Source organism: Puma concolor, chromosome A3 (genome assembly GCF_028749965.1).
Source record: "Puma concolor isolate L17-30 chromosome A3, mPumCon1.1.hap2, whole genome shotgun sequence".
Lineage (NCBI taxonomy): Eukaryota > Metazoa > Chordata > Mammalia > Carnivora > Felidae > Puma > Puma concolor.
The window spans coordinates 95,654,208-95,678,861 of NC_141669.1; the positions used below are offsets into that span (position 1 = coordinate 95,654,208).

Here is a 24,654-nt window from a genome sequence, read left to right on the forward strand (position 1 = left end):
AGACACTTGAACCTTAGTTGTGAGAGAGATTAGCTCAATAAATGCTGGCTCTAGACCAAAAAAATACTGGATATGGTTTGGTGACAGAAGTAGAGGGAGGAGGGCACTTTAACTTCTGTTACTCATTCACAACCGTTGGTGATTTAGTGTTGTTGGTGACTTAGTGTTGTAGGTGACTTAGTGTTGTAACATAGTCATAACAATGGTGACTTTCCACTGAATCTTAGTGTTAAGTGTTATAAATAGCAACAGCAGTTACAAAATTGTGTGCATTTAACTAACATGTTGTATCTATCCACTTAAATATGACCTGTAGAAATTTGTTGAGACTGGCTCTATTTCTTAGTGGAACATCTCTTGAAATACATTACTGGAGTAAATATGATTTGATGTGTGAGTTTTAATTATTGCATAAAACTTATCATCAGGAGATTGAAGTCATTTTTTTCCCCAAAATTTTAGAAGAAAAGGTTCTCTTGCCTGACTTCCAATACATTTTTTTATTTTTAAAGATTACTTCCTTCTTTAAGGTTAAGATTAGAGCCTACATATGATATTTAGGTGGGTTGCCAAGCCAACTCCATACTAAGACATGAACATGTTATAGAATAATATGTTTCCATCCTTGTAAGAGAGACTTTTCTAATTAAAGTGGGCAGCAGCACTGAAGTTTTTGCAGTTGAATGGTGTAGTTCTGAGTAAACGTTGATTCCTCCTCCTTGACAGTGACGAAAGAGCTCTGCTAGAGGATTTATTGATGGCCCGAACATATAAATGTGATTGTCACTGCAAGGAAACATGCTATCTTGAATATTTGCAAAATATTCTTGTAAAAATGTTTTATAAGCAGTAGTTTTATATTATTTTTACCTTTGGAGATTAGAAAAGAATCATTTATTTTATTCATGATGAGATGTTTGCACTAAATCTACTGTGGGTATATGTGTTACTTAATATCAGTCATTTTGACTATTTTAAGAGTTTCGAAGAGTTTCACACTTAAAGCAATTTTATCTTAAAGATGTCTCTCCTTCTGTGACATTGATTTTCTTTTCTTTTAAAAAAAATGTCTTTTCTTTTGTCATAAGTATAATGAAATGTATGATGTATGATGTATAATGTATGATGTATAATGTATGATGTGAAATGTATGATGTATAATGAAAAGTATAATGAAAAAATGTCTTTTCTTTTGCCATAAGTATAATATTTCTTTCTAAAACTGACCTTTTAAAAATACATCTTAATCCACTCTGAGTTTTTTTTGGGTGTATGGTATAAATTTATATACTCTTTCTAACTCAGTGTTTTAAACTTTCAGGCTCAACTTTAAAGAAGCTTCTACACACTGGAAATTCTATTAAGGTATTTATTTTAGATGAATGTGCAATGTCATTTTGCAACATTCTTAAATTTACTAGTGCCATAAAGTGACAAAATGAGGCCATTTGTAGAGAAAAAAGATCTTTAAAAACCACTTGAGGGGCGCCTGGGTGGCGCAGTCGGTTGAGCGTCCGACTTCAGCCAGGTCACGATCTCGCGGTCCGTGAGTTCGAGCCCCGCGTCGGGCTCTGGGCTGATGGCTCGGAGCCTGGAGCCTGTTTCCGATTCTGTGTCTCCCTCTCTCTCTCTGCCCCTCCCCCGTTCATGCTCTGTCTCTCTCTGTCCCAAAAATAAATAAAAAAACGTTGAAAAAAATTAAAAAAAAAACAAAAACACTTGACTTACTCTTTATTTTTAATTAAAACTAATATGGAATTTATTAGTTGGAGTTTTTGTTCTTACATCAAAACTTATTGTGATATACATTTTAAATATGATTTGGGGAGAAGGGCTTAGGATTCAGAGTTTGGAATTTGGAGTTCTAATTTTGATTGTACTGCGTACAGTCAGGTAACCGTCAGCAAGGCACTTGCTGCTCCAGTTTTATCCTCAGGAAAGGGAAGCGTTCCTCTCCAAGCCTCCGAGCTAACATGCTAGATTCCGTTCACCCCAGCAATCTTGTTAAAATTATAGTTGTCTCTGAATTACTTTTGCTGGTTTTGAGAGCCATTTTGGGAGAAAAGAGCAGCAGAGCCTTACTCTTGAATATTTGTTTGCAGCATAACTTTAGGTTAACATTGGCTTATTTTAAAACAAACATACCTTTTATAATGATATATAATACCATTTGATGCTAGATAAGATGACCCTAAAACATAAATGACAAAAGAAGCCAGCTGGGGATATATACTTTATGGAAGGTGATTCACTTATAGCTAATTGAGTTATGTGTATGACTTTAATAAGTTCATATTAAATGGAATACTACTTAGCAATGAGAAAGAATGAAATCATGCCATTTGCAGCAACATGGATGGAACTGGAGGGTATTATGCTAAGTGAAATAAGTCAGTCAGAGAAAGACAGGCATCATATGTTTTCACTCATATATGGAACTTGAGAAACTTAACAGAAGACCATGGGGGAAGGAAAGGGGGAAAATAGTTACAAACAGAGAGGGAGAGAGGCAAACCATAAGAGACTCTTAAATACAGAGAACAAAATGAGGGTTGATGGGGGCTGGAGGAGAGGAGAAAATGGATGATGGGCACTGAGGAGGGCACTTGTTGGGATGAGCACTGGGTGTTGTATGTAAGTGATGAACCATGGGAATCTTCTCCCCACACCAAGAGCATACTATACACACTGTATGTTAGTCAGTTTGACAATAAATTATATTAAATAAACATTGAAGACAACTAAAAAATAATAAGTGTATATTTTTTGTTTTATACCAGCTTAAACACTCATAGCTACTTAAATTTGGTGTGTTGCTTCTCTTACATGTTGAAAAAAGGGGATGAGCTATTCCTAGCTTCACAACAGATTCCACATTTTATTCCTGTTTTTTTTTTATTATTTTTTTTAAATTTTTTTTTTCAACGTTTTTTTATTTATTTTTGGGACAGAGAGAGACAGAGCATGAACGGGGGAGGGGCAGAGAGAGAGGGAGACACAGAACCGGAAACAGGCTCCAGGCTCTGAGCCATCAGCCTAGAGCCCGACGCGGGGCTCGAACTCACGGACCGCGAGATCGTGACCTGGCTGAAGTCGGACGCTTAACCGACTGCGCCACCCAGGCGCCCCTATTCCTGTTTTAATTAATAGTTTTATAGTTAAAACCTAATCAGGTTGTGACTTTATGTTTATTATTGGCCTTATTTATATTTTGTTAACTTAAATACAGTTATCCTAAAAAATTGGAGACATGATAGAATTTTGTAATTTTCCTCCTGTTAAATTTTCTGCAATTTGGTTAGATACGCGTAGAGCCATGTCATGTTTTGTCTGTTATTTGTTCAGCAATGTCCCCACTTATATTGCCTGCTTGGGGAGAAGTGGACAGGTGTGAGTGGTCATGCAGGTTTGTGCACAGCAGTGGTGTGTCCACAGGCATGTCTGAAAGTGTGCCCTGGAATCTACTGTTGATGTGTAGAACTGTCTCCAGACAGGGTGTCTGTCTCGGTGTATTTTACTTCTGTGGGGAGTCAGCCAAACTTGCTTTTTTTTCTTTTTTTCTTTTCACTTCACTTCACTTCACTTCACTTCACTTCACTTCTTTCGTCTTTCCTGTAGAGCCTCATGTTTGACTTAAACACTTGCTCTGGAAGAATCTGCACTACCTTGGTATAGTTGAAAGGAGATCAGGCAGTCCCTCAGTTGCCTGCATTTGGAGCTCACTGCATCTTGCAGCTTCATCTGACATTTTTTTCATCTCTTCAGAGCACATGAAGGTGGTAGAGAGAATGGAGTAGGGACATAAGGCAGGGAAGCTGGAGAGCTGCCCAATCCCATTGAGCCAGGTCTTCAAGGTCTTGTTTAGCTCTAAGTGTTCAGATTTTCAAGAACATTACATTATACATGTACATATTGTAGTGACATGACAAAAACTCTATTCAAAACATAGTGTAAACTTGGAGGAAGATTATCTTTGCATTGTTTTCATGGGTAACCAATTGATGATATGGGCACTGTTGTAACTCTCTTAACCCTATACTAGTACTTTGTGGTAAATTCTATTACCCTATTTTACAGAGGGGGAGACTAATGCATAGAGAAGTTAAGCAGTCCTCCACTGGTCACAGCTAAGCTAAAGTAGCAGAGCCTGAATTTGAACCCAGGCCCTGTGGCTCCATAACCCACACTCTTAACCCTTGTGTTCATTGCAGCATGCCTGCTTGTCACTAAGAAGAACTTGGTGCCGTAATTCGACAGTGCCTTTAACTTCTGGTTTTTCTTTCTCAGAACTGATTCTGCATTGCAGTGCATCTCTGCATATACATTTGGGTGTTTAATTTTGTTGCCTTTAATTCTGCTTTTAGATAAGATGTGAAGGGATCAGGCTGTTTCTTCTGTGGCTTCAAGCACTTCAGACAAACTGTGCAGAAGAGCAGGTGCTGATTTTTGCTTGCCTTGTGCCTGGTTTCCCAGCAATCATGTCATCCAGAGGGCCCTGTACGCTGGAGACACTCATCAGTCCTAGCCCTAGTGGAGCTGATGGTGAGTAACTTTAGCAGATCTTACAGGCTGGAATGACTCTTGAAGTTACATTGAGGAATTCCTTGGTTTGTCATTATCCTACATAGAAATCTTTATTTCACAGATGGTTCAGAGGAGGAGTTATTTTCTGCTTATATTCACAGTAAAGTCTTAAAGACATTAGAATTGAAAGAATTGGAGCCTATTTTATATGAAATGATGACAGGAGAAATTTCCTGAAGTGGTGGAAACAAGAATGGAAGGGAGGGGACAGATGTTGGCAATAGCAGGAAGTAGAGACACGTGGTATGTCTGGAGTGTTTTTGTGGCTGTTAATGAGATTTAAATCCGCCATCCAAAACTACTGTCTATTGTCCTCCTCAGATTGTTTCATGAGCGGACATTCATCTGCTCACCCAGGCTCTTTTTTGCCAGCTGTGTATTTCATGCAGCATTCATGGAAGGACAATAGTGGCCTTCTGGGAGTATTAATAGCAGCCATTTGTGTCTTGTGAGTTTTCAAGAACTTGCCAGTTAGGGCCATTGCTTTATTAATGCATGTTACTTTATTGCCCAATGACAGGTACTTGATCTTAGGCTGACCAAAGCAGAATTTGAAAGAGAAAAGAATGGTTTAGTGGGAGAGGTGGTTTCATGAGCATTTGTACCATATTTCTAAGCCCTTCATGTACACTGGCTTGGAGTATAGTGTGAGCAGTTCCAGTGGAGGGATAGATGTATGTTAATAGAGACCATTTAAAAACAGAAACAAAACCCTCTTTAACTTTGGTGAAAGAGCCCTGCTTTTTTTTCCCACTCTGCAGCAAAGGTATATCCAGAAGAAATCACTCCACTCCTACCAGCCATATCGGGGGAAAAGATTGCTGAGGATCAAACATGCTTTTTTCTTCAAATACTATTGAAATATATGGTTATTCAGGTAAGAGAAAAATCATGGGATAATTCAGTAATGGTCTTACTCTCTGTGGGAAAGAGAAAGCATTTGTACCTTTGCTTTTTACTTTGAGGTGATTTTATATGATACTAAAAATAGAGTATGTACCGGGTCACATCAGCAGAGACTTGGCATATGTACTATTTTGTGTAAGTGTGTATGTCACGGGAAGAATTCAGTTCTCCACCTACTTTTAGATCATTACCACATTCACACAGAACACTTCACTTCTGACACTTGTGGTTACCAAACGTGTGAGTGTTTTCCCCCATCAGACAACTCCGCCACACCAGCTGGATGTCCTACAGTTTATTTCTGCTTTGAGGCTGTCTGCTTGGAGATGGCATCAGATCCCGCAGGAGAAGGGCTCAGTCCCATGAGATGGTTCTGTCACAGTCAGGTGCCAGTTACTAGTGGTAGGCCCCAGGTTACCCACTGCTTCTATACAACTTGGCTACAAATCAGAGGTTCCCACAACTCCTTTTCAGGTTCAACTGATTTGCTGGAGTAGCTCACAGAACTCCAGGAAACCTTTGTTTCCATTTACCACTTTATTAAAGTATGTGATAAAGGATACAGATGAGCAGCCAGATGAAGAGATACAAAGGGCACAGCCTGGAAGGGTCCCAAGCACAGGAATGTCTGTTCATGTGGAGGTGGGTTTCATTACCCTCTCAGTACATGGATATGTTGACTTACCTGGAAGCTCCCTGAAACCCTTGCCATTGGGATTTTTCTGGAGGCTTCCTTACATAGACATGCTCCATTTCTATCCCCTCTCCCCTCTGGAGAAATGGAAGGGTTGGGGTGGGGGTGCTGAAAATTCCAAGTTCTAATCACAGTGTGGTCTTTCTGGTGACCAGCCCTCACTCAGGAGCCATCCAGGAGCCCACCCAGAGTTGTTTTACTAGAACAAAAGATGCTCCCAGTGCTCTTACCTCTTAGGACATGACAAGAGTTTTAGGGGCTCTATGCCAGGAAGTGGGGGCAGAGAGCCATATATATTTTCTGTTTTCTCATAGTGTATTAATCTATTTTTGCCTCTTTGCCCCTTCCTGAACCCTGATCCCTAGGCTAGCAAGGTGGATGGAGGAGGAGGCAGGCCCAGAGGCTAAACAGGCAGATCTGGAAATAATAGGCAGAGCAGGCAGGAAAATTTGGGTGGGAGCACATAGAGGTGTTTCTTTGTGCTGTCAGCACAGGTCTGCTTGATGTCACAGGCTCCTTTCTCTGATGTTTACCAACTGAAAACAGAGATAATATCATTAGTTTATGATTTCAGTGGGCGATCTCTTTCTCTTGGTCTACATTTCTAAGCATTGATATGGTTCAAAACTACTGGATTCCTTTCTTTTGGCAAACACTGGTCATCCTTGAGTTCTTCCTGGGAACTCTGTCCAATCTCTGTGTCCTCCACAACCAAGTTTGTTGATGTCATAATCTCTGCTAAATCCACTTCCTCACCTGACACTCACTGCTACCTGCCTCTGCCCTGTCCCTGCTAAGACGGAGGCCCAAGATCGTGAAGGAGGTCTAGTGGTCAAGTCTAGAGGAAGGACACTTTAGTTTTTGCCCTACTCAAATCATCTTTCAGGTGATTTGACGGTGACTGCCCCTTCTTCGTGATATTCTCTCCTCTCATGTTTTCTTCCTGCTTTCCTCCTCCCCTTCTTTTATTTCTTGCCACTTTTCTTTGGGGACTGTCTCTCTCTGCTGTTTCTCAAGATTCATTCCTTGGCTCCCTTTCTGACTACTCTGTCCTGTTGGGCAATCTTGTGTACTCTCCTCTCCCATTTCCTTTAGCCAGCACCAGAAACACAAGGACTCCAAAATCCTAAGACCAGGCTGGCGTACTCTGTTGTCTTCTGGAAACTCTGCATTTCCACCTGCAACTCAAACCACCTGTTCAGAAGTGGTAGGGCATTCCATCTGTCCCAGGAGATCAGCATGAAGTATTGAGAACTTGGATGTGTTGGTGTACTTGGGTCTCATTCTAGATATGTCACTAATGAGCTGTGTGACCTCAGATAAGTCACACAATCCCCAGAATCCCAGTGGAGGAAGGATGCCGGTGATATAAGGTGGTGGTTTTTATGCAGATTGTGCATAAATCATGTGCAGAATTGTATGTTCATGTCCATCCCTCTCTTTTTCTCTCCCTTTTCTCCACTGGCTCACCCCAGAGAACTTCTGATACACTCTGTGTATTAGAACTTCTGACAGGTCACAGACACTGAGCCCCTCTGCCCCAGGGGCATTCAAAGTTCCACATCCCTTTACCTCAGATGCTGCACAAAGTATTTTCATTTTCTAAGTGGGCTGCATCATGAAGGAAGTTGGGAAGCTCTGCTTTAGAGCACTCTGTGTTCTAACAAGTACTAAGAACTAGTAACAGGTACAGGTGGACTGGCAGGCCTGGCTTATCTTAGCCTGTGGAGTGCTTTTAATAAGGAGAATGCACTTTCCAAGTTTCCATAGCTTTGCCTTTTAATGATACTGATTTTGCATGAAATCCTTGCAAGGGGTTATTTCTTTATTTCCTGTTTATTATAGGCGTGCCTGGGTGGCTCAGTCGGTTAAGCATCTGACTTCGGCTCAGGTCATGATCTTGTAGTTCATGGGTTCAAGCCCCGCATCGGGTTTTGTGCTGACAGCTCAGAGCCTGAAGCCTGCTTCTGATTCTGTCTCCTCCACCCCCTCTGCCCCTCCCCCACTCACGCTGTGTCTCCATCTCTCAAAAAGTGAATAAACATTAAACAAAATTTTAAAAAATTCCTGTTTGTTATAAATGGCCTTTTTTGTGTTAAAAAAAAAAAACCCCACCAGATTACATCTGACTGAATGTTTAAGGGCAGAAAGAATATTAAATCCTTATAGAGAACATGTGGGGAAAAATAAGGGCATGATGTAGTAGAGCCAGTTTAAAAAGATATGATATCATTGTGTGATTTTTTTTTAATACTCAGTAAAACTGTGTTTCACGTAGTTACCATTTTGGTCATGGGTTTTGGTTGTAATTATATTGAAAACTTTTAATGTTAAAAAAAAAAACTTGCATTCCCATAGGTCTTTTCTTTGAAGCTTTTATTCTTGTCGTTTGAGTTTTAAGATACAATTTCATTACATGATTGTCAACATTATTTGTCAAAATATTTTTTTGTGTGTTTAGAACAGGAATTTTAATAAGATAACAGCATTTCAGTTTAGTATACATTAAGTTGAAATGTAAATGTACATATGTTCTTTTCCACATATTATCCAAAGGCTGCAAGCTTGGAGTGGAAGAATAAGGAGAATCAAGATACTGGTTTTACATTTCTTTTTACATTGTTTCGAAAATATTATCTTCCTCATTTATTTCCAACATTTACTAAGTTAACAAACATCTACAAACCTGTACTTGGTAAGTACATTGGGTTGTATCTAGAGGATGTCCACAGGGAAGCTGTCCAGTCTCTTTCAAAGTGGCCTTTGATTATTTTTAAGTAAAATAGCCATTTTATTCTTATATTTAATGGTAACTTTATTGCAAGAGGCTTAAAGTTTCCTAGTAAATGATTTTACCTATTTGTACAAGCTTCAAGAGGTACCTCATCTCACAGCAATAAAGGGGACTATGGCTCCTGTACTCAGAATAATTTGACATGTGTTATGGGTTTTTGGTTGTAATTATATTGAAAACTTTTAATGTTAAAAAAAAAACTTGCATTCCCTGAGGTCTTTTCTTAGGAGTGGCGGGGTATGGTGAGACCCCAGACCTTGCTCAGTGGCTAGGCAAGCCAGCCCAGGCTACACAGCTGCCCACAGTAAGCCCTTTTATACTGGATCTTCCATCCAGCAGGTGCTGCTTATAGCTTATGGCGGGACCGATGCTAGGGCAGTTAGGCACCCCAGGGACAGTAAGCTCCAGAAAGGAAGAAAACATAAGGGAGTTTCTAACTTAGCTGATAAAGTTTTTCTTCTATAAAAAAGGAGGGCATGGGGCACCTGGGTGGCTCAGTCGGTTAAGCATCTGAGTTGGGCTCAGGTCATGATCTCACAGTTTGTAGGTTCAAGCTCCGCATCGGGCTCTGTGCTGACAGCTCAGAGCCTGGAGCCTGCTTCGGATTCTGGGTCTCCCTCTCTCTCTCTGCTCTTCCCCCTCTTGCACTCTGTCTGTCTCTCTCTAAAATAAATGTTAAAAAATTTTTAAAAAGGAAAAGAAATGAGGGCTCATAGGACAGAAGCACCCTTAGATTGGTGGCAGTGGGGGGCAAATTTTTCTCTCCCTATTGTTTTAATTTTTTTTTTTTCAACGTTTATTTATTTTTGGGACAGAGAGAGACAGAGCATGAACGGGGGAGGGGCATAGAGAGAGGGAGACACAGAATCGGAAACAGGCTCCAGGCTCTGAGCCATCAGCCCAGAGCCTGACGCGGGGCTCGAACTCACGGACCGCGAGATCGTGACCTGGCTGAAGTCGGATGCTGAACCGACTGCGTCTCCCTATTGTTTTAAAGCAGTTGAAATTAGTTAAGATGAATAATCAAGAACAATTTTGCTTATTTTTGTTTATTTAATTTTGAGAGAAAAAAAACAGCATGAGTGGGGGAGGGGCAGAGAGGGGAAAGAGCAAATCCCAAGCAGGCTCTACACTGTGAGTGCAGAGCCCAATGCAGGGCTTGAACCTATGAACTTGATATCATAACCTTTCCTGAAGTCGGATGCTTAACCAATTGAGCCACCCAGGCACCCGGGATCAGGAACAATTTTGGAAGGCGAAGATCACGACAGACGTTAATCCATCTGGAGAATGTGGACTACTAATTCAGTTGTCTTAGGGTGTTTATTTACACATACGCACACACAAACACACATGCATGCTTGGAGAAGGGAAAAATAGCAAAAACTTGGTGCATTTTGAAAGATGTAGAAGTACTAAACTTTAGAGGTACTGAGATGTGTATTTTGTTAACTATATGTGGGTATATTTTTTCAGAATTTGTTTCTGATTTTATAGTCTATATTCATGTAGAAAACATTATTAATGTGCTAAAATTAAAAGTTATTTGTTGAGAACTGCTTCATGCAGGTTTCTCCAAGTGGATACAAGTTAGTATGAGAATTGGACATACAGCAAGTAGTATCTCAAACCCAACACCATGTAATTTTTTGTATTGATTATGGAATTTAAAGATTGAGGAATGGACCTCTTATTAATTTGTCTGATACCTCAAAGATGAATTCTTTCTAACATAAAGTAGATTGTATTGATTTTATTCTTTGGATTCATCTAAAGGGAAAAGGATATAAGACTAAAAGTCCAGTGGATTATGGTTAGTGTAGTATTGGATGTTAAAATACCTAAAATGATGAAAAAATGTGTATATGTGCTTTTATTTTTTTGTCATAAAATAAGATTAAATTATTTTGTCATAAAATAAAGATAAAATAAACTATAATATATGTGAAAATATTTTTAGGCTTATAATCTGTCATTTCTCAAATTTGTTAAAAAGAGTTGTTAGCTTAGTACTTCCACAGCTATATACCACAGTTGTAACAAGCACACAACAGCAGTACCCACCATCCCATCTTGGTCAGGTTGCAAGGCAGAATCAGAAACAAGCCTACCAAAAGATGTCATTTCTAATAATTTCTGGTTCTTTTTAGTCACAGTTCAAACAGACAGATATTTATCTGCTTGGTTAAATTGAATCTTCTGGGGGGGTTACATTCACTAACCTGATATGTGCTCTTTTTTCTTCCAGACATCCCCCATATGAGACCAAAGCCAGTGTACATTACTACAACTCGAGACAATGAAAACATTTACAGTACAAAAATTCCATACATGGCAGCTCGCGTTGTTTTTATTAAGTGGATTGTCACTTTCTTTTTGGAAAAAAAGTATTTAACTACAACACAAAACACTAAAAATGGAGTTGATGTGTTGCCCAAAATCATACAGGTATGCCATTCATCATCTTCTTTTACTTAGGTAAGAATACACTAACACATGCCAAAGTAATTGGTTATTAGGGTTCTTGGTTCTTAAGGGATGTTGGTTATGGGGACTGGTTTATTGGTGGCTTTGTCTGTGTTGCTGAGGTGTCAGGGGAAGCTCTGAGGCCGCACTCTCAGTGCTCTGTTGACACTGCCATGACAAGGCAACCTTGAGGGCCAAGGAGACATTCTGAGAGATGGCTGTTGTGTCCACACTCCTGGCTCTCTCATTTTCCCTCTTTTGCTCAAGTACCAGTGACCTTGGAGCATAAGACCAGGGGCCTGTGTTGGCTTCCCCAGTCCCCAACAACAGGAAAACCCTCAGGAATCACACAGGTGGGCCATGGAGAGGACCCATGAGACTGCCAAATGCCCTCTGGGATCTCAGGGGAAGGAGTGGAAGACCATCTCAGGATTTCAGAGTGCTTGTTAAGCCCTGATAGAATCCCTGGAAGAGAAATCTGTCTCTCCCTGAGGCCTTTAGTGAAGACCTCTTTCTATATGGGGCCTGTAGTATACCTACTCTTTTTTGCAGCCTTAGTCCTGCACAAATGGCTGAGTTACTTTCCCAGAAGGCTGAGTTACTTAGAAACTTTGCACCAGGTAGAGCAGGACCACGTGGGGAAGTTTGAGAGCAGCCACTCCACAGCAGGGTAATGGTTTTATGCAGAAAGTGAGGTCCACTTAGAGCAGGTTTGCTGATACTCTGGAGTTTCCAGAAGTGTGACCTAGGCCTGAGCTGGGAGAGTGCACACAGCTGAGTGATTATTAGCACCTTGATGAAGGAGCACCAAACTGAGGTCCAGAGCGTGTGGCCCCATTGATAAGAACTGACTGAAGAACTGGAGAATCTTGTTTCAAAGATGTCTGAGGGGGATACAATTCCAGTAAAAGCAACAAAAGACTTAATGAAAGTTTTAAAAGAAAGCTTTAAAAAACCATTAATTTAGGGGCGCCTGGGTGGCTCAGTCGGTTGTGCATCCGACTTTGGCTCAGATCATGATCTTGCAGTTTGTGAGTTCGAGCCCCGTGTCGGGCTCTATGCTGATAGCTGGGAGCCTGGAGCCTGCTTTGGATTCTGTGTCTCCCTCTCTCTCTGCCCCTCCCCCACTTGTGCTCTATCTCTCTCTGTCTCTCAAAAATGAATAAATGTAAAAAAAAATTAAAAAAACATTAATTTAAAAAACTATAAATTCATTAATTTAAAAATTTAATAGATAAACTGGCGATTGTAATGATCTCTGCTGAGAACAAAGTTGATTTTCCAAAGAAATATCCTACAATATTGAGGAGAAATTCAAAGAGATGAAAATCAGAAGTTAATAAATAAGATCTGAGGACAGGCCCAGACCTACCTTGCACTTCATGAGGACAAAAGGAGAAAAAATCAGAAGTGATAATTGATCTAATGAAATGTTTACTTGAGCTGAAAAAAAGTCATGATTTAGACTAAAAAGGCCTTCGAGTGCCAGAGAGATCTAGCTAAACAGACACAGACCTAACAGACATTTGGCTTTCATTGATTAAGAAAAAAATTACACAGCCTTCCAGACAGAAACCACAGGTTCTTTTTAGGAAATGAGACTGCATAACATTGAATATCGAATCTAATCTATAGCCCTGAGAGCTCAAAGAACTCAGTCTCTCTCTGTCTCTCTTTCTCTCTGAACTTTGATTTGTATCACATACATAGTCAGATGTCAGATTGATTTAATTTCTAAATTGTTTAAGGTCTAAATATAAGAACAAAGCAATAAATTTGGGAGAAAATCTAGGGGAACATATACATTTGGGAAGTGGTAGACTACGTTAGGTAGAGACAAGACCCACAAGCCATAGAAGAAATGAGGTTCCACCTTATTTAAAAAATGTGAAAAAGGTTTGTATGTGCAAAGATAGAGTAAAGCCACACACAGACTGTGAAAAGTATTCGTGACATCTTAGCTATTAAAAGAGTTCATGCCTCTAATATAGAGAGAGTGCCTACAAATTGACAAGAAGACAAACAATTCAACTCAAAAACAATTCAAAACAGACAAAAGGAGATAAAACAGAAGTTCACAGAAGAGGAAATAAAAATGAGCCAAGATTTCACCATCAGTCAGGGGAACACGGTTCTGGACCGTTGAGAGACCTTTACTCACCCATCGGGTAGACAAAAACTAAAACTTATCAGGTAGACAAAAATTTGTATGAAATCATATATAAGAAACTCAGTCACACCCTTGATAAATTTTATATTACATCTTGTGTTGTTAGGTCGATTCAGAGCAGTCTATTTAAAGGCTGTGACTTTTTCCTACCTGGTTTTAAAATTTTAGAAAACCGTCACCTGTATTTATTGAAAATAAGTTTCTCATTCTTGAAAAATACATTTGGTTGGCGAGAAGTAACAAGAATAGCAGATTAACCACTGCTTCAAGATTCTGATTTTTTTCCTTAAGTGGCCATTCACACTTGTGAGTCATCTACTTTTATTATCTGGTTTTTTAGTGTTATAAAAGCCTGGCCTCCTGAAGCAATTCGGATGGTTATATCATCCTAACAACAACAACAAAAAAACTCCATAACTCAAACTGTCTTAAAGATAAAAAAGAAACATTTTAATTTCATAAAATAAGCTCATGGCAGGGCTGGCAGAGAATATGGTTTACTCACACTCTTTCCATGATTCTCTACAGTCTTCCCTCCTCTGCCCTTTCCCTCTGGCAGGTTTGTCTTCAGCTTCCCCTCAGATTGTAAGATGGCTGCCAACAACTGGGGCACTGCCCTCCTTGTTCATATTCAGAGACAACCCAAAAATAAAAAGCCCTTCTCTTGATGAGATCCCATAGTTCATTTTTGTTTTTATTTCCCTTGCCTCTGGAGACATGTCTAGTAAGAAGTTGCTGCCGGGGCAATGAAAAAGAATGGAATCTTGCCATTTGCAACAATGTGGATGGAACTAGAGGGTATAATGCTAAGCGAAATAAGTCTGTCAGAGAAAGACAAATACCATGATTTCACTCCTCTGTGGAATTTGAGAAACACAACAGGTGAACACAGGGGAAGGGAAGGGAAGGGAAAAAAAGATAAAAACGGAGAGGGAGACAAACCATAAAAGACTCTTAAAGAGAGAACAAACTCAGAGTTACTGGAGGGGATGGGCTAAATGGGTGATGGGCATTATGGAGGGCACTTGTTGGGATGAGCACTGGGTGTATGTAAGTGATGAATCAGTAAATTATACTCCTGAAACCAATACTACACTGTGTGTTAACTTGAATCAAATTAAAAAAAAAAAAAAAAAAAAAAAGCCCATCCCTTCCCTTTTGTCTGAGTGGAACAACTTAGTTACTTGCCTCTTCTAGAACAATAACAAGGCACTGATTGCCTTAAAGCAATGTGAATGGCCCAGTAGGGACATGATTGGCTTCCAATCCCTGGTGCTGTGGATGGGGTCAGCTTCCTGTGAGTCACCTGGGCTGCAGGGGAGGAGGCACATGGAGCACCATGCATCCTTTAGGGAAGGGAATGGGTGATGGGAAGACAACTCTCCAGGCCCAGTGCTTCCACACCCTGCAGATGGCTGCACCTAGAAATGGCCACTGCTATTGTGTAGACTATTAATATGCCTCACAGTAAGTTGTTGTAAGTTTTCTTTGCCACGGTAGCAAATTACCACAAAGTTTTAGTGGCTTGAAAGAACACAAATGTGTTATCTTGAGTTTCTGGAGGTCTGAAGTCCAAAATCAGTGTCAGTGTGGTAAAATCAAGGTGTCTGTGTTTCTTCTGGAGACCTAGAGGAGAATCCATTTCCTTTTCTCATCCAGCTTCTAGAGACTACCTGCATTCTGTGTTTCATGGACCTTCATCATAACACCTTCTGTCCCTGTTTCCATCTTCACATTGCTCTCTCTGTGTCTGACCCTCCTGCCTCCTTATAGATCCTCGTGATTACATTGGGACCACCCAGATAATCTAGGATAAGTTTCCCCTCTCACATCCTTCATTTAACCACATCTGCTAAATCCCATTTGCCATAAAAGGTAAGATACTCTAAGGTTCTGGAGATCAGGGCATGGTCATTATTCAGCAGACCACTTGTCTCCTGTAGTCCTTTCTGTGCCTGTACATCTGTGTTCCCACCTCGTCTCACATGTGTCCACTGTGTTCCTCTCTTCGTTTACAGTGTACCTGAGAAAAGGCAATTTAAGCACCTGAATATTAGATTTGGGGGGCAGAGTTGCGGGAGTAAAAGCACATATAATTTTTTCTCCTGAAATTTTTTATTTGGAATTTCAAATGTAATATAATTTTGCCTGTGTAAAGTGAATATCACTAAATGAGGTGATCCAAAATCTCTTTTCAAAGAATATGCTGCTCTTGTAAAAATCCCTTTAAAACGGTATTTTAAGTGCTGCTTCCAAATAGAGTTCACACTTTTGCCATTCTGTGTTAAAGGTCATAGATGAGAGATTGTGTGTGTGTGTGTGTGTGTGTGTGTGTGTGTGTGTGTGTGTTTTCCAAAGTGAATTTACTTCCGGATCTAGAATTAATACCTTTGACATTAGTTTTCATCAGGGAGGAAAGGAATCAATACATCATCTAGACTTAGTTTTCTTACCACCTTGGAGAGTCTGGTTTAACAAATACTCTTGTTCAGTGGCATCATTCAGGGAGAATGAAAATATAGTTGCTCTCATATCCCATATATTGTGTTGGCAACAACAGTATAAACCTGAACATTCTTGGTGCATCATTTCAGCTGAAAATATTTTTAGTGAAGTATTATTTAGTCTTTAGTAATTCATTTTTTTTGTTTATTTTGCGAGAGAGCACACAAGTGAGGGAGAGGCAGAGAGAGAGGGAGAGAGAGCATCTCAAGCAGGTTCCGCACTGTCAGTGGAGGGCTTGAACCCACGAACCATGAGATCATGACCTGAACTAAAGTCAAGAGTTGGACGCTTAACCAACTGAGCCACCCAGGTGCCCCAGTAATTCATTTTTGTATGAGAATAAAGTACTTCAGTGTACATTAGAGAAAGCAGAGGGGTGATTTTAAAATGTCAGCGGTGACCATTTTTTACCAATTCTATAAGCACATTAACTGACATTATAACCCATAAAAATCCATTTGGGAATGTAAAAGAAAGTTTGAGATGGTATCAGTTGATCACATTTATTTGTATTATAATTTTTTATTTATAATTTTACTAATTGTAAATCAGTTCTTCAATAATGATTCATGGGCTGTGGGTTTCCTGAAATTGTTGTATTTCGTGGGATGAACACAGTTAGAAAAAGTGAATTACACAAATTGACAACCCTATACGAGTTTGTACATTATACAAACTCATTTGTTTGTTGACTTCCACTCTAGTACTTTCTGTGTCCTAGAGCTCTGCCAAGGCAAATGCAGTCTGCCCCCAACCATGCAGGCAAATCATGACAAGGAAGTTGAGTGGCATCAGGCATCACCAATAGAAGGGCAGTTGCATCCTCTTGTTTCATACCTTCTTTGTGAGTGTCCCCGTTTAGTTTGACCCTGGGAGTGAACAAGTCTCAATATGAGCTGTCGGTTGAGAAGAAACCAGGATGTTGGGGAGGGGTGATGGGAAGGATTAAGTGGCAGCCTGCATCGTGCAATTTCCTGAGTCCTGGCAGTGCAGGCCTGGTCTGCTTCAGATAGGTCTGTTTCACTGACGGAGGCTTCATCATGTGCCGAAGAAGTAAAAACTATTTTTGCATTTGCCACCAGAATCAACTAATACCAAATAGTAGTTGAGAATTCCAGCTTGGTATTAGTGGGTGGAAAATGGACTCTCTCCATTATTAATTCTTACTTATGCTTTTACTGTTAATCTTCATGAAAGACATAAGGAATGAGGAGACTTGGATTATCAATTGGCTTTCACTCTCATCACTCACTGCCATTATAAACGTCTGTCAGAACATAAAGATGTTTTTAGAAAGTGGCCTTTTGTGGGGAGAGTAGGGACTAAGGCTAAGGAAAGCATTGTTCTATCAAGAGAAGCTTTCAGTTTACAGTATGATGGGAAATCCATCTCTGGTGTTCTATTTGGATAACAGAACTCACTTTTCATTTTTTAAAGTTTATTTTAATTTTCTTAAATTGAAATACAGCTGACACAATGTTACATTAGTTTCGGGTGTACAACATAGAATTTGACAAGTGTGTATGTTATGCTGTGCTCACCTACCACCTGTCACCATGCAGTGCTATTAAATACCATCGACCATATTCCCTATGCTGTGCCTTTCATCTCCTTGACTTATCCATTCCATAACTGGAAGCCTGTACCTCTCACTCCCCTTCACCCATGTTGCCTGTCCTGTCATCCCCTTTGCTGGCAGCCACCAGTTCTTTGTATTTATGGGTCTATTTCTGGTTTTCTGTATGTTTGTTCAGAGTACATTTTTTAAATTACTTGGTACCTTTAAACCTATTTCTTTATTTATACTGTTTAAATTACCTAATAGTTGTGTTATCCAATTAGTTATCTAATGATTTCAAAACTTGGTGGCTTAAAACAATAGCCCTTTTGTCACACTAAACATTATACTTTTGGGGTAGGGAATTTGGGCAGGATTTAGTTGGGCAATTCTTGTGCTTCATGTGGTATTAAGTGAGGTCAGTGGGTGGTGGTCTTCAGCTGGTGGCATCTTGGTTCAAGATGACTATTCAAATGCCTGGATGCAGTTGGAAAGTAGGGTTCAGCAGGGCCTCTCTTTCCATGCAGTCTCTCTGGTAGGGTCGCGAGACTTCTTCCCTGGCTATTCAGGGCTCTATTAGCAAATGTTCCAAAAGGTGGGAAGTGGTAACTGTCAGCCTTTTGGCCTGGGCCTGAAACTGGAACAGGTCTCTTCCACTCTATTACACTTGTTAACACAGTCACACAGCCTGTGTAGATCAAATTTGTGGCCATTTTTAAAAAATTTTTTTAAATGTTTTATTCTTGAGAGAAAGAGAGACAGAGCATGAATGAGGAAGGGGCACAGTGAGAGACGGAGACAGAATCTGAAGCAGACTCCAGGCTCTGAGCTGTCATCACAGAGCCCGACATGGGGCTCAAACTCACGAGCCGTGATATCATGACCTGAGCCGAAGTCGGACGCTCAACTGACTGAGCCACCCAGGCGCCCCAAATTTGTGGCAGTTTTTAATTTGCTGCCATATGTGTATATATACATGAGGGTTTTTTCTTCTTTTTTTGCCTATGAGGAAAATGGGAGTTATTGATCAAAAAGTCACAGGTTATTGAGCCACAAGAGACATTAAACTTAATCCAACCTTTATATATCTATATATCTATATCTATATCTATCTATATATACACACATATATATACATATATATGTATATATATGTATATGTATGTATATATGTATGTGTGTGTGTGTGTATATATCAGAAAAATGAGTACAATTTTATTTTTCTACAGAAGATAGTTGATGCGTCAGAAGGATGAAATAATTTCTATAGGACAGCTCATCTCACAGTATGACAGTGCCTTTGATAAGCAACACAGACTTAAATAGCTAAGGCATGAAGAGAAAAATTGTTATAAATATAATCTTCCATTAATTTTCCCTAGAGATTGCTATTTGGATATCTGCTTTCAAACTGTCCTTGGTAGTTACTGAAATTATTATTTTGTACTACTCATATGTTATCACTTTTTGTAAAACATATTCACAGTGGGTAGAAGTTTAGTGGTATTTGGCTTATACATTTTTGACACTTAAAAAGTAATAGTGGAATTTATAAAAACAAAGCAAAATTATATGTGTATTTTATTTGGAGGAAACCTTTAGTTCTATGGGGAGATGAGAGCAGAATTCAACATTAAACTTTGTGAGTCATTGCATGAATTATTTTATTTCCTTGTGCTCATAAAGTTTGCTAAATAAAGTTTTGTAAATATTTCAGTTAAGTTCAGTATGAGATTCTGAATATAAAAATCAGATCAAAATTCTTCTAAAATACCCTCTAAAGATCTTGACACTCTTCCATCAGATATCATTTAATCTTTTGAATCAAATGATGCTTTCCAACATTGTGGCTGCAAAAATTCCACTGAACTTCAAGATCTCTGTGACCGTACAGTAAGTGCTGAATTTAGAGGCCAGAGGTGATCATAGTGTAAATTCACTGACACAATTTGTTATGTGATTTTACAAATGTAAATTAAAGTTTGTAGGTTGCTGGACTTTCACAGCCTCACCTCCTTGCAATAATTTAGTAGTTTTCCTGTTAACATAACTGAGTTGGAGAGGGGTTAGTTGGTGAATTGGAAAATTGGTGAATACAGGTCCTGGAACCCCTTGTGCTCCGAGCAATGCTGTTGTCCAGCTTGCTGTTAAGCTGACGGTTACCAGAGTTCTTTAAGATGAAACAAGCCTTCAGGTTCACTGGGTGTTCTTGAGGGTTGAAGACAAGGCTCTCTCAGAAGTGGTAATGACTTTTTTCCAGACTGTTGGTGGTGGTGCAGGGCAAGAGAGAGCACCGGAGCTGGATGGCAGTGGGCCCACAGAGCAGGACAGAAACCATTCCAACAGCAGCACCTTGTCTGACCGAAGACTCAGCAACTCCAGCCTTTGTAGCATTGAAGAAGAGCACCGCACAGTGTATGAAATGGTGCAGCGGATTCTCTTGTCAACACGAGGTTATGTCAACTTTGTGAACGAAGTCTTTCGCCAGGTTAGTGTGTGTGTGTGTGTGTGTGTGTGTGTGTGTGTGGTGTAAGTTCATGAAATTGAAGAGTTTTGTTCTTGTTCTTTTGCTCGTAGTACTGCAAGAAATACTATGGATGTGTTGGGCTACATTACAAGACTGAATAATTATCCCTCTAATCCCACTATGAATTTGTCACGTGGAGTGTTGTGATATTTTTCTTTTAGGATTTTTTAAAATTTTGTTCTTGTAAAATTCCTACACATGGAGAGGAAATTCTGTATATGAACAAATCATCCCACAAATACCCTTGTGCTCCCATAAACCCAGTGGTAGGTGGGAAGAAAGCCCTTGCTGCATACTCAGCAACAAATGAACATCACAAAGAAGAGCCTCAGGCTGGTGGTGTTCCCAGGGTCCAAGGGAGCTCTCTGGACGTTTCTGCAAACACGTGTACTTTCCCTACACATACGCATGGCATGCATATGATAGAAATATGATAGAAATATTTATGACACCAAATAATGCATATGATAGAAATATTTATGACTTCAGAGAAATAAGCTGAGTGGGGCGAGGAATAAAAGGAAAGCAAGGGCTGAGGCCAAGACGCTGACATAGCATACCTATGTTGGACACTGTGGTGGGTGGAATAGGAGAAATGTAAACCAGAAAGTAGGTGCAGGTGAGGAAGAAGACAGCATAGATCAGAGGCCAGGCAACGATTAGCAGCCCTGAGCAACAACTGGGGCTAGCTCTGCCCCCCCAGGGGACATTGGATGCTGTCTGGAGACATTTTGGGTTGTCACAACTGGGGAGGGGGCGGTGCTACAGGCATCTACTGGGTAGTAGCAAGCGATGTTGTTAAACACCGTACCAGCACAGGACAGGGCCCCTGCTACCCCATGACAGAGAACATCTGGCCCCAAATGTCAGTAGTGCTGCTTTAGAGAAACTCTGACAGAGGAAGCAGAACCTGCAGTGCAGTGGAGCAAACAGCAGCTCTGTGGTGTGGGGTGGAGCCACTGGCCACCTGCACCTTGGTACTAGTGCCCTGGGAAACAGAACCTGGCTCTTCTGTGGGCATATGCACGTGATGGAGGGGTAATGGTTTAGTCCGTGCACCCACACAGAGGGTGAGGCCCTCGAACGGCAGAGACCCATTATTGGTGGGGAGGAGGGATTGTGTACACGCACACGAATGATGCATGTGTGTCATGAAGAGCTTTTTGTGGAGGGGCGAGACTTCTAGGTAGTGATTGACCCCTTTCACTTCTGAGACTTTCATTAAAGAAAAATCAACCAAGAATGAAAGTCCCAGCATAGTCCACAGCAATCTAGAGGTTTTAAAATATTTTGAATTTTAATGAATAAAAATTTTTGACTTAAGAAAATATTAGTTTAAACTGTAGTGAAAATTCCCCTTGTAAAATACTTTTCTGATTCTGTGGCTCAACACTGTTTTGGTTCCTCTCACTTCCTGTGTCTTCATTTCTTGGCCCCTTTTTTTTTGTTTGACCCCAAATTCCAGGAGTCGACCAAGGTTCTGGGCTTAAGCCTCTTCTTTTGTCACTGCACACTTTGCCTCCTTAGGGCCTTCATCGGTGACATGCAACTCCCACTCAAGCCTTTTGTCCAGACCTTGCTTCTTATTTCCACATTTGCCTTTTAAAATGCCCACTTGTGATCTCATCTGACATTCTAAGAGGTGTTTTAATGATAATGAGGACAAAGCTTAGCTTATTTTCTTCCCTAACCTCAGCTTCTCCCGACTTGAATGCTTCTTTAGCAGACTCATGTTCATGTGTGCAGTTTTAGCCCTCCTGGGCTCCTCGTCTCCTGCTCCTTCTGTGAACCGTCACTGGGTAAGTCATGCAAGGGGCTTTCTCACTCCTGTTCCCTCCTTTTCCTTTGACCAGTGTGCTCCTTGGAGCCCACACCTGCTGTGTCATCTGACTATACATGTCCTGCTGCCGAAACATTCTTCTATCATAATAGTCCATGATTTGAAAATCTACCCTATTCCCTCCATTAATGTTGCCTTGTTGTGTTCCTGTTGTACTTGCAGAAGGTGCTTGGTAACACTTCAATTTGAGTTGAAATCATCAAGGGCATAGAGGGCATATAATTGAGAATAGAGATCAAATACTTTATATAGTACAGGACCAGATGATAATATTTCAGGCTTTATTGATTATGTGGGCTCTGTTGTAGCTGCTCAGCTCTGCCTTCATAGTGAGAAAGCAGCCATGGACAGCAAGTAACAAATAAACATGATTGTGTTCCCAAAGAACTTTATTTATGAAAATCATGTGGTGGTCTGAATTTGGATGACAGGCCATATTTTGCAGACCCCAATTTGTAACAGTGTTTTGAACCCTTGGAAGCTAGTGCTTACTACAAAAGCTAGATATTATTGACAAAGCTTTTAAATTTTACACAAGAGATACATGCTAAATTGATGTGATTTTACCTTTATTATGTAAATTGTTTTTTATACCCAGAGTCTGTCTGCCTCCATTATTGGTATTTCACCCCTGGCAAGAGCATGCTCTAAATTCTGAATTCCATTTAAGTCCTAAGTCCTACTTCCATTCTGAAGTAGCTTGGGTCTGGTAGGCAACTGCAGACTACTTATGATTGAACTTCTGAGACATCTTTGTGCTGTGAAGCCAAAAAAATATTTTTTTACACTTTATAATTATTCTTCATCAAATCTAATTTGAAAGCATATATGTGAAATTTAAAATATGAATGTTGCACATTTTAAAATATGAAGTAGAGACACTTGAAGGGACGTGAGTTTTAACATTGCATTCTATTGCCCTCTTGTGGTCAATGATGAATTTTTCTTTTATGGATGGCAAAATGTGACTTCTTTCATACTTGTGATTTCTTTTTCAGTTTTAAAGTATTCAAAGATTAATATTTAAGCCTAAAGGCCATTAAAGTTTAAAATGTACATTCAGGAAGTGCATGTTCTCAGTGGGGAGGTAAGGTGTGTGTGTACACTGTAGAACAGTACGTGGTGGTGGCAGAAGATAGAGTGGCCTGGAAATAAATGCAGATGAGGAGCCATGGGGGCAGAGTGGCTCGTGGCAGGGGCTAACTGTGCAAGTCTCCTTGGACTGGATGGTTCAGTGAGTTGCAGGCAGTGGAAATAGATGGTAACAGTAGAGACGAGATTCAGCCTCAGTGTACTGCTACTCCCAGCAGGCAGCTAGCAGTGAATGGTAGAAGCTTCAGGTAGGGCAATTGTGTTCTCAGGGTCACTCCACTGGAAATTTGTCTTATTACTGGTGTTTTTCAGACTACCTTTTGTGACCATTTGTAGGTCATGAAATCAGCTCATCAAAAACTGGTATTTTTTTTTAAATAATGTAATAGAATAGACCAGAACATTTCAGAGTGTACTGCATGTTGTTAGGATTAGTATTTCTCTGTGAAACTTCTACAAAAAAAATTTATTTATGTATATACTATACACAAATAGTATAACCTTCTATAAAATGGCTTACTTAGGTCATGGGTCTAAAAAGTTCAAAGCACTACTCACTATTAATTTAAGAAGAGCATCATTCCAGGTATTTCTATATGTTTATATTTGGCTACTGGCCTGGCTAGGTAGATAAACAGATAAGAGATTGGCAGAGAGGAGGTGGGTAAGGCAGGATACAAACAGACAGAGATCAGCCTGGCACGCATAAGAGCTTACAGATGAGCTGATAGATATAATCAAACTGACAGGCAGGCATAGAAGAGCAGACAGATGGGTGTAGACAGGCCAGCTAGAGATGGAGGTGAGCAGGGAGGTGTAGAGGGACAGGTTCATAGGTACAGACAGATAGGCAGACAGAGAATTTGGCAGGCAGGTGTAGGTGGACAGGAAGGCAGCCAACCATGGACAGAGACAGATAAAGGTAAAACCAGACAGAGGCTGACTGAGGTGAAAGCAGATGCAAGAGAGCGTATGTAGAAATGCTGGGGTGGGGGTGAGGGACTGACAGAGAACTTCATGACCACGGCATCTTTATTTCTTAATGATTCTTAATGCATTTTTAATGAAGAGCTCTGAATTTTATTTGAATTTAACAGAAGAAAAGAAAGTGAAACAAAGAATTGCTGAAATTCAAATAAACATTCTTTTATGAAAAATATTAATTACTAAAAGGTTTGTCTATAATGAAAACATTATAATCACTTTAAGGTGTTGGAATCACTTTTTTAGCCCCATGGTGTAATTTTAGATTTACACCATGGTAGATTTCTTAAGAAATATGAAGAACTTATCAGCCTTGTAGTTTCTTCAGCCTCCTCTCCCCATCTACTTATTTTATTATATTATAAATTTATAGCATAAATGTACCATTATTTTTAGTCAGTGTGGGAATCCTAATGTGCAGAGTTGTTTAGTCTGAATTCTGAATTTAGATAGACTCTTTCCTCCTTGTGTCCTCAGTCTTAAAATACTTGCTTTGATTGACTTCTTAGATGGTCTTCTTTTGTCACTGAGTGG

General features: G+C 40.0%; 1 protein-coding gene across 7 annotated transcripts in view; it reads left to right on the plus strand.

The window, feature by feature from the left end:
* The window catches only part of RALGAPA2 (Ral GTPase activating protein catalytic subunit alpha 2), a 328,194-nt gene that overhangs the window by 68,563 nt on the left and 234,977 nt on the right, over positions 1-24,654 (plus strand). For all 7 annotated transcript variants that reach the window (XM_086701570.1, XM_086701563.1, XM_086701564.1 and 4 more), the window contains exons 5-10: positions 1,322-1,365; positions 4,365-4,542; positions 5,346-5,461; positions 8,741-8,879; positions 11,227-11,426; positions 19,938-20,165. In XM_086701570.1, coding sequence (XP_086557696.1) covers positions 1,322-1,365; positions 4,365-4,542; positions 5,346-5,461; positions 8,741-8,879; positions 11,227-11,426; positions 19,938-20,165 — 905 coding nt within the window. The remainder of the gene's footprint in view (positions 1-1,321; positions 1,366-4,364; positions 4,543-5,345; positions 5,462-8,740; positions 8,880-11,226; positions 11,427-19,937; positions 20,166-24,654) is intronic.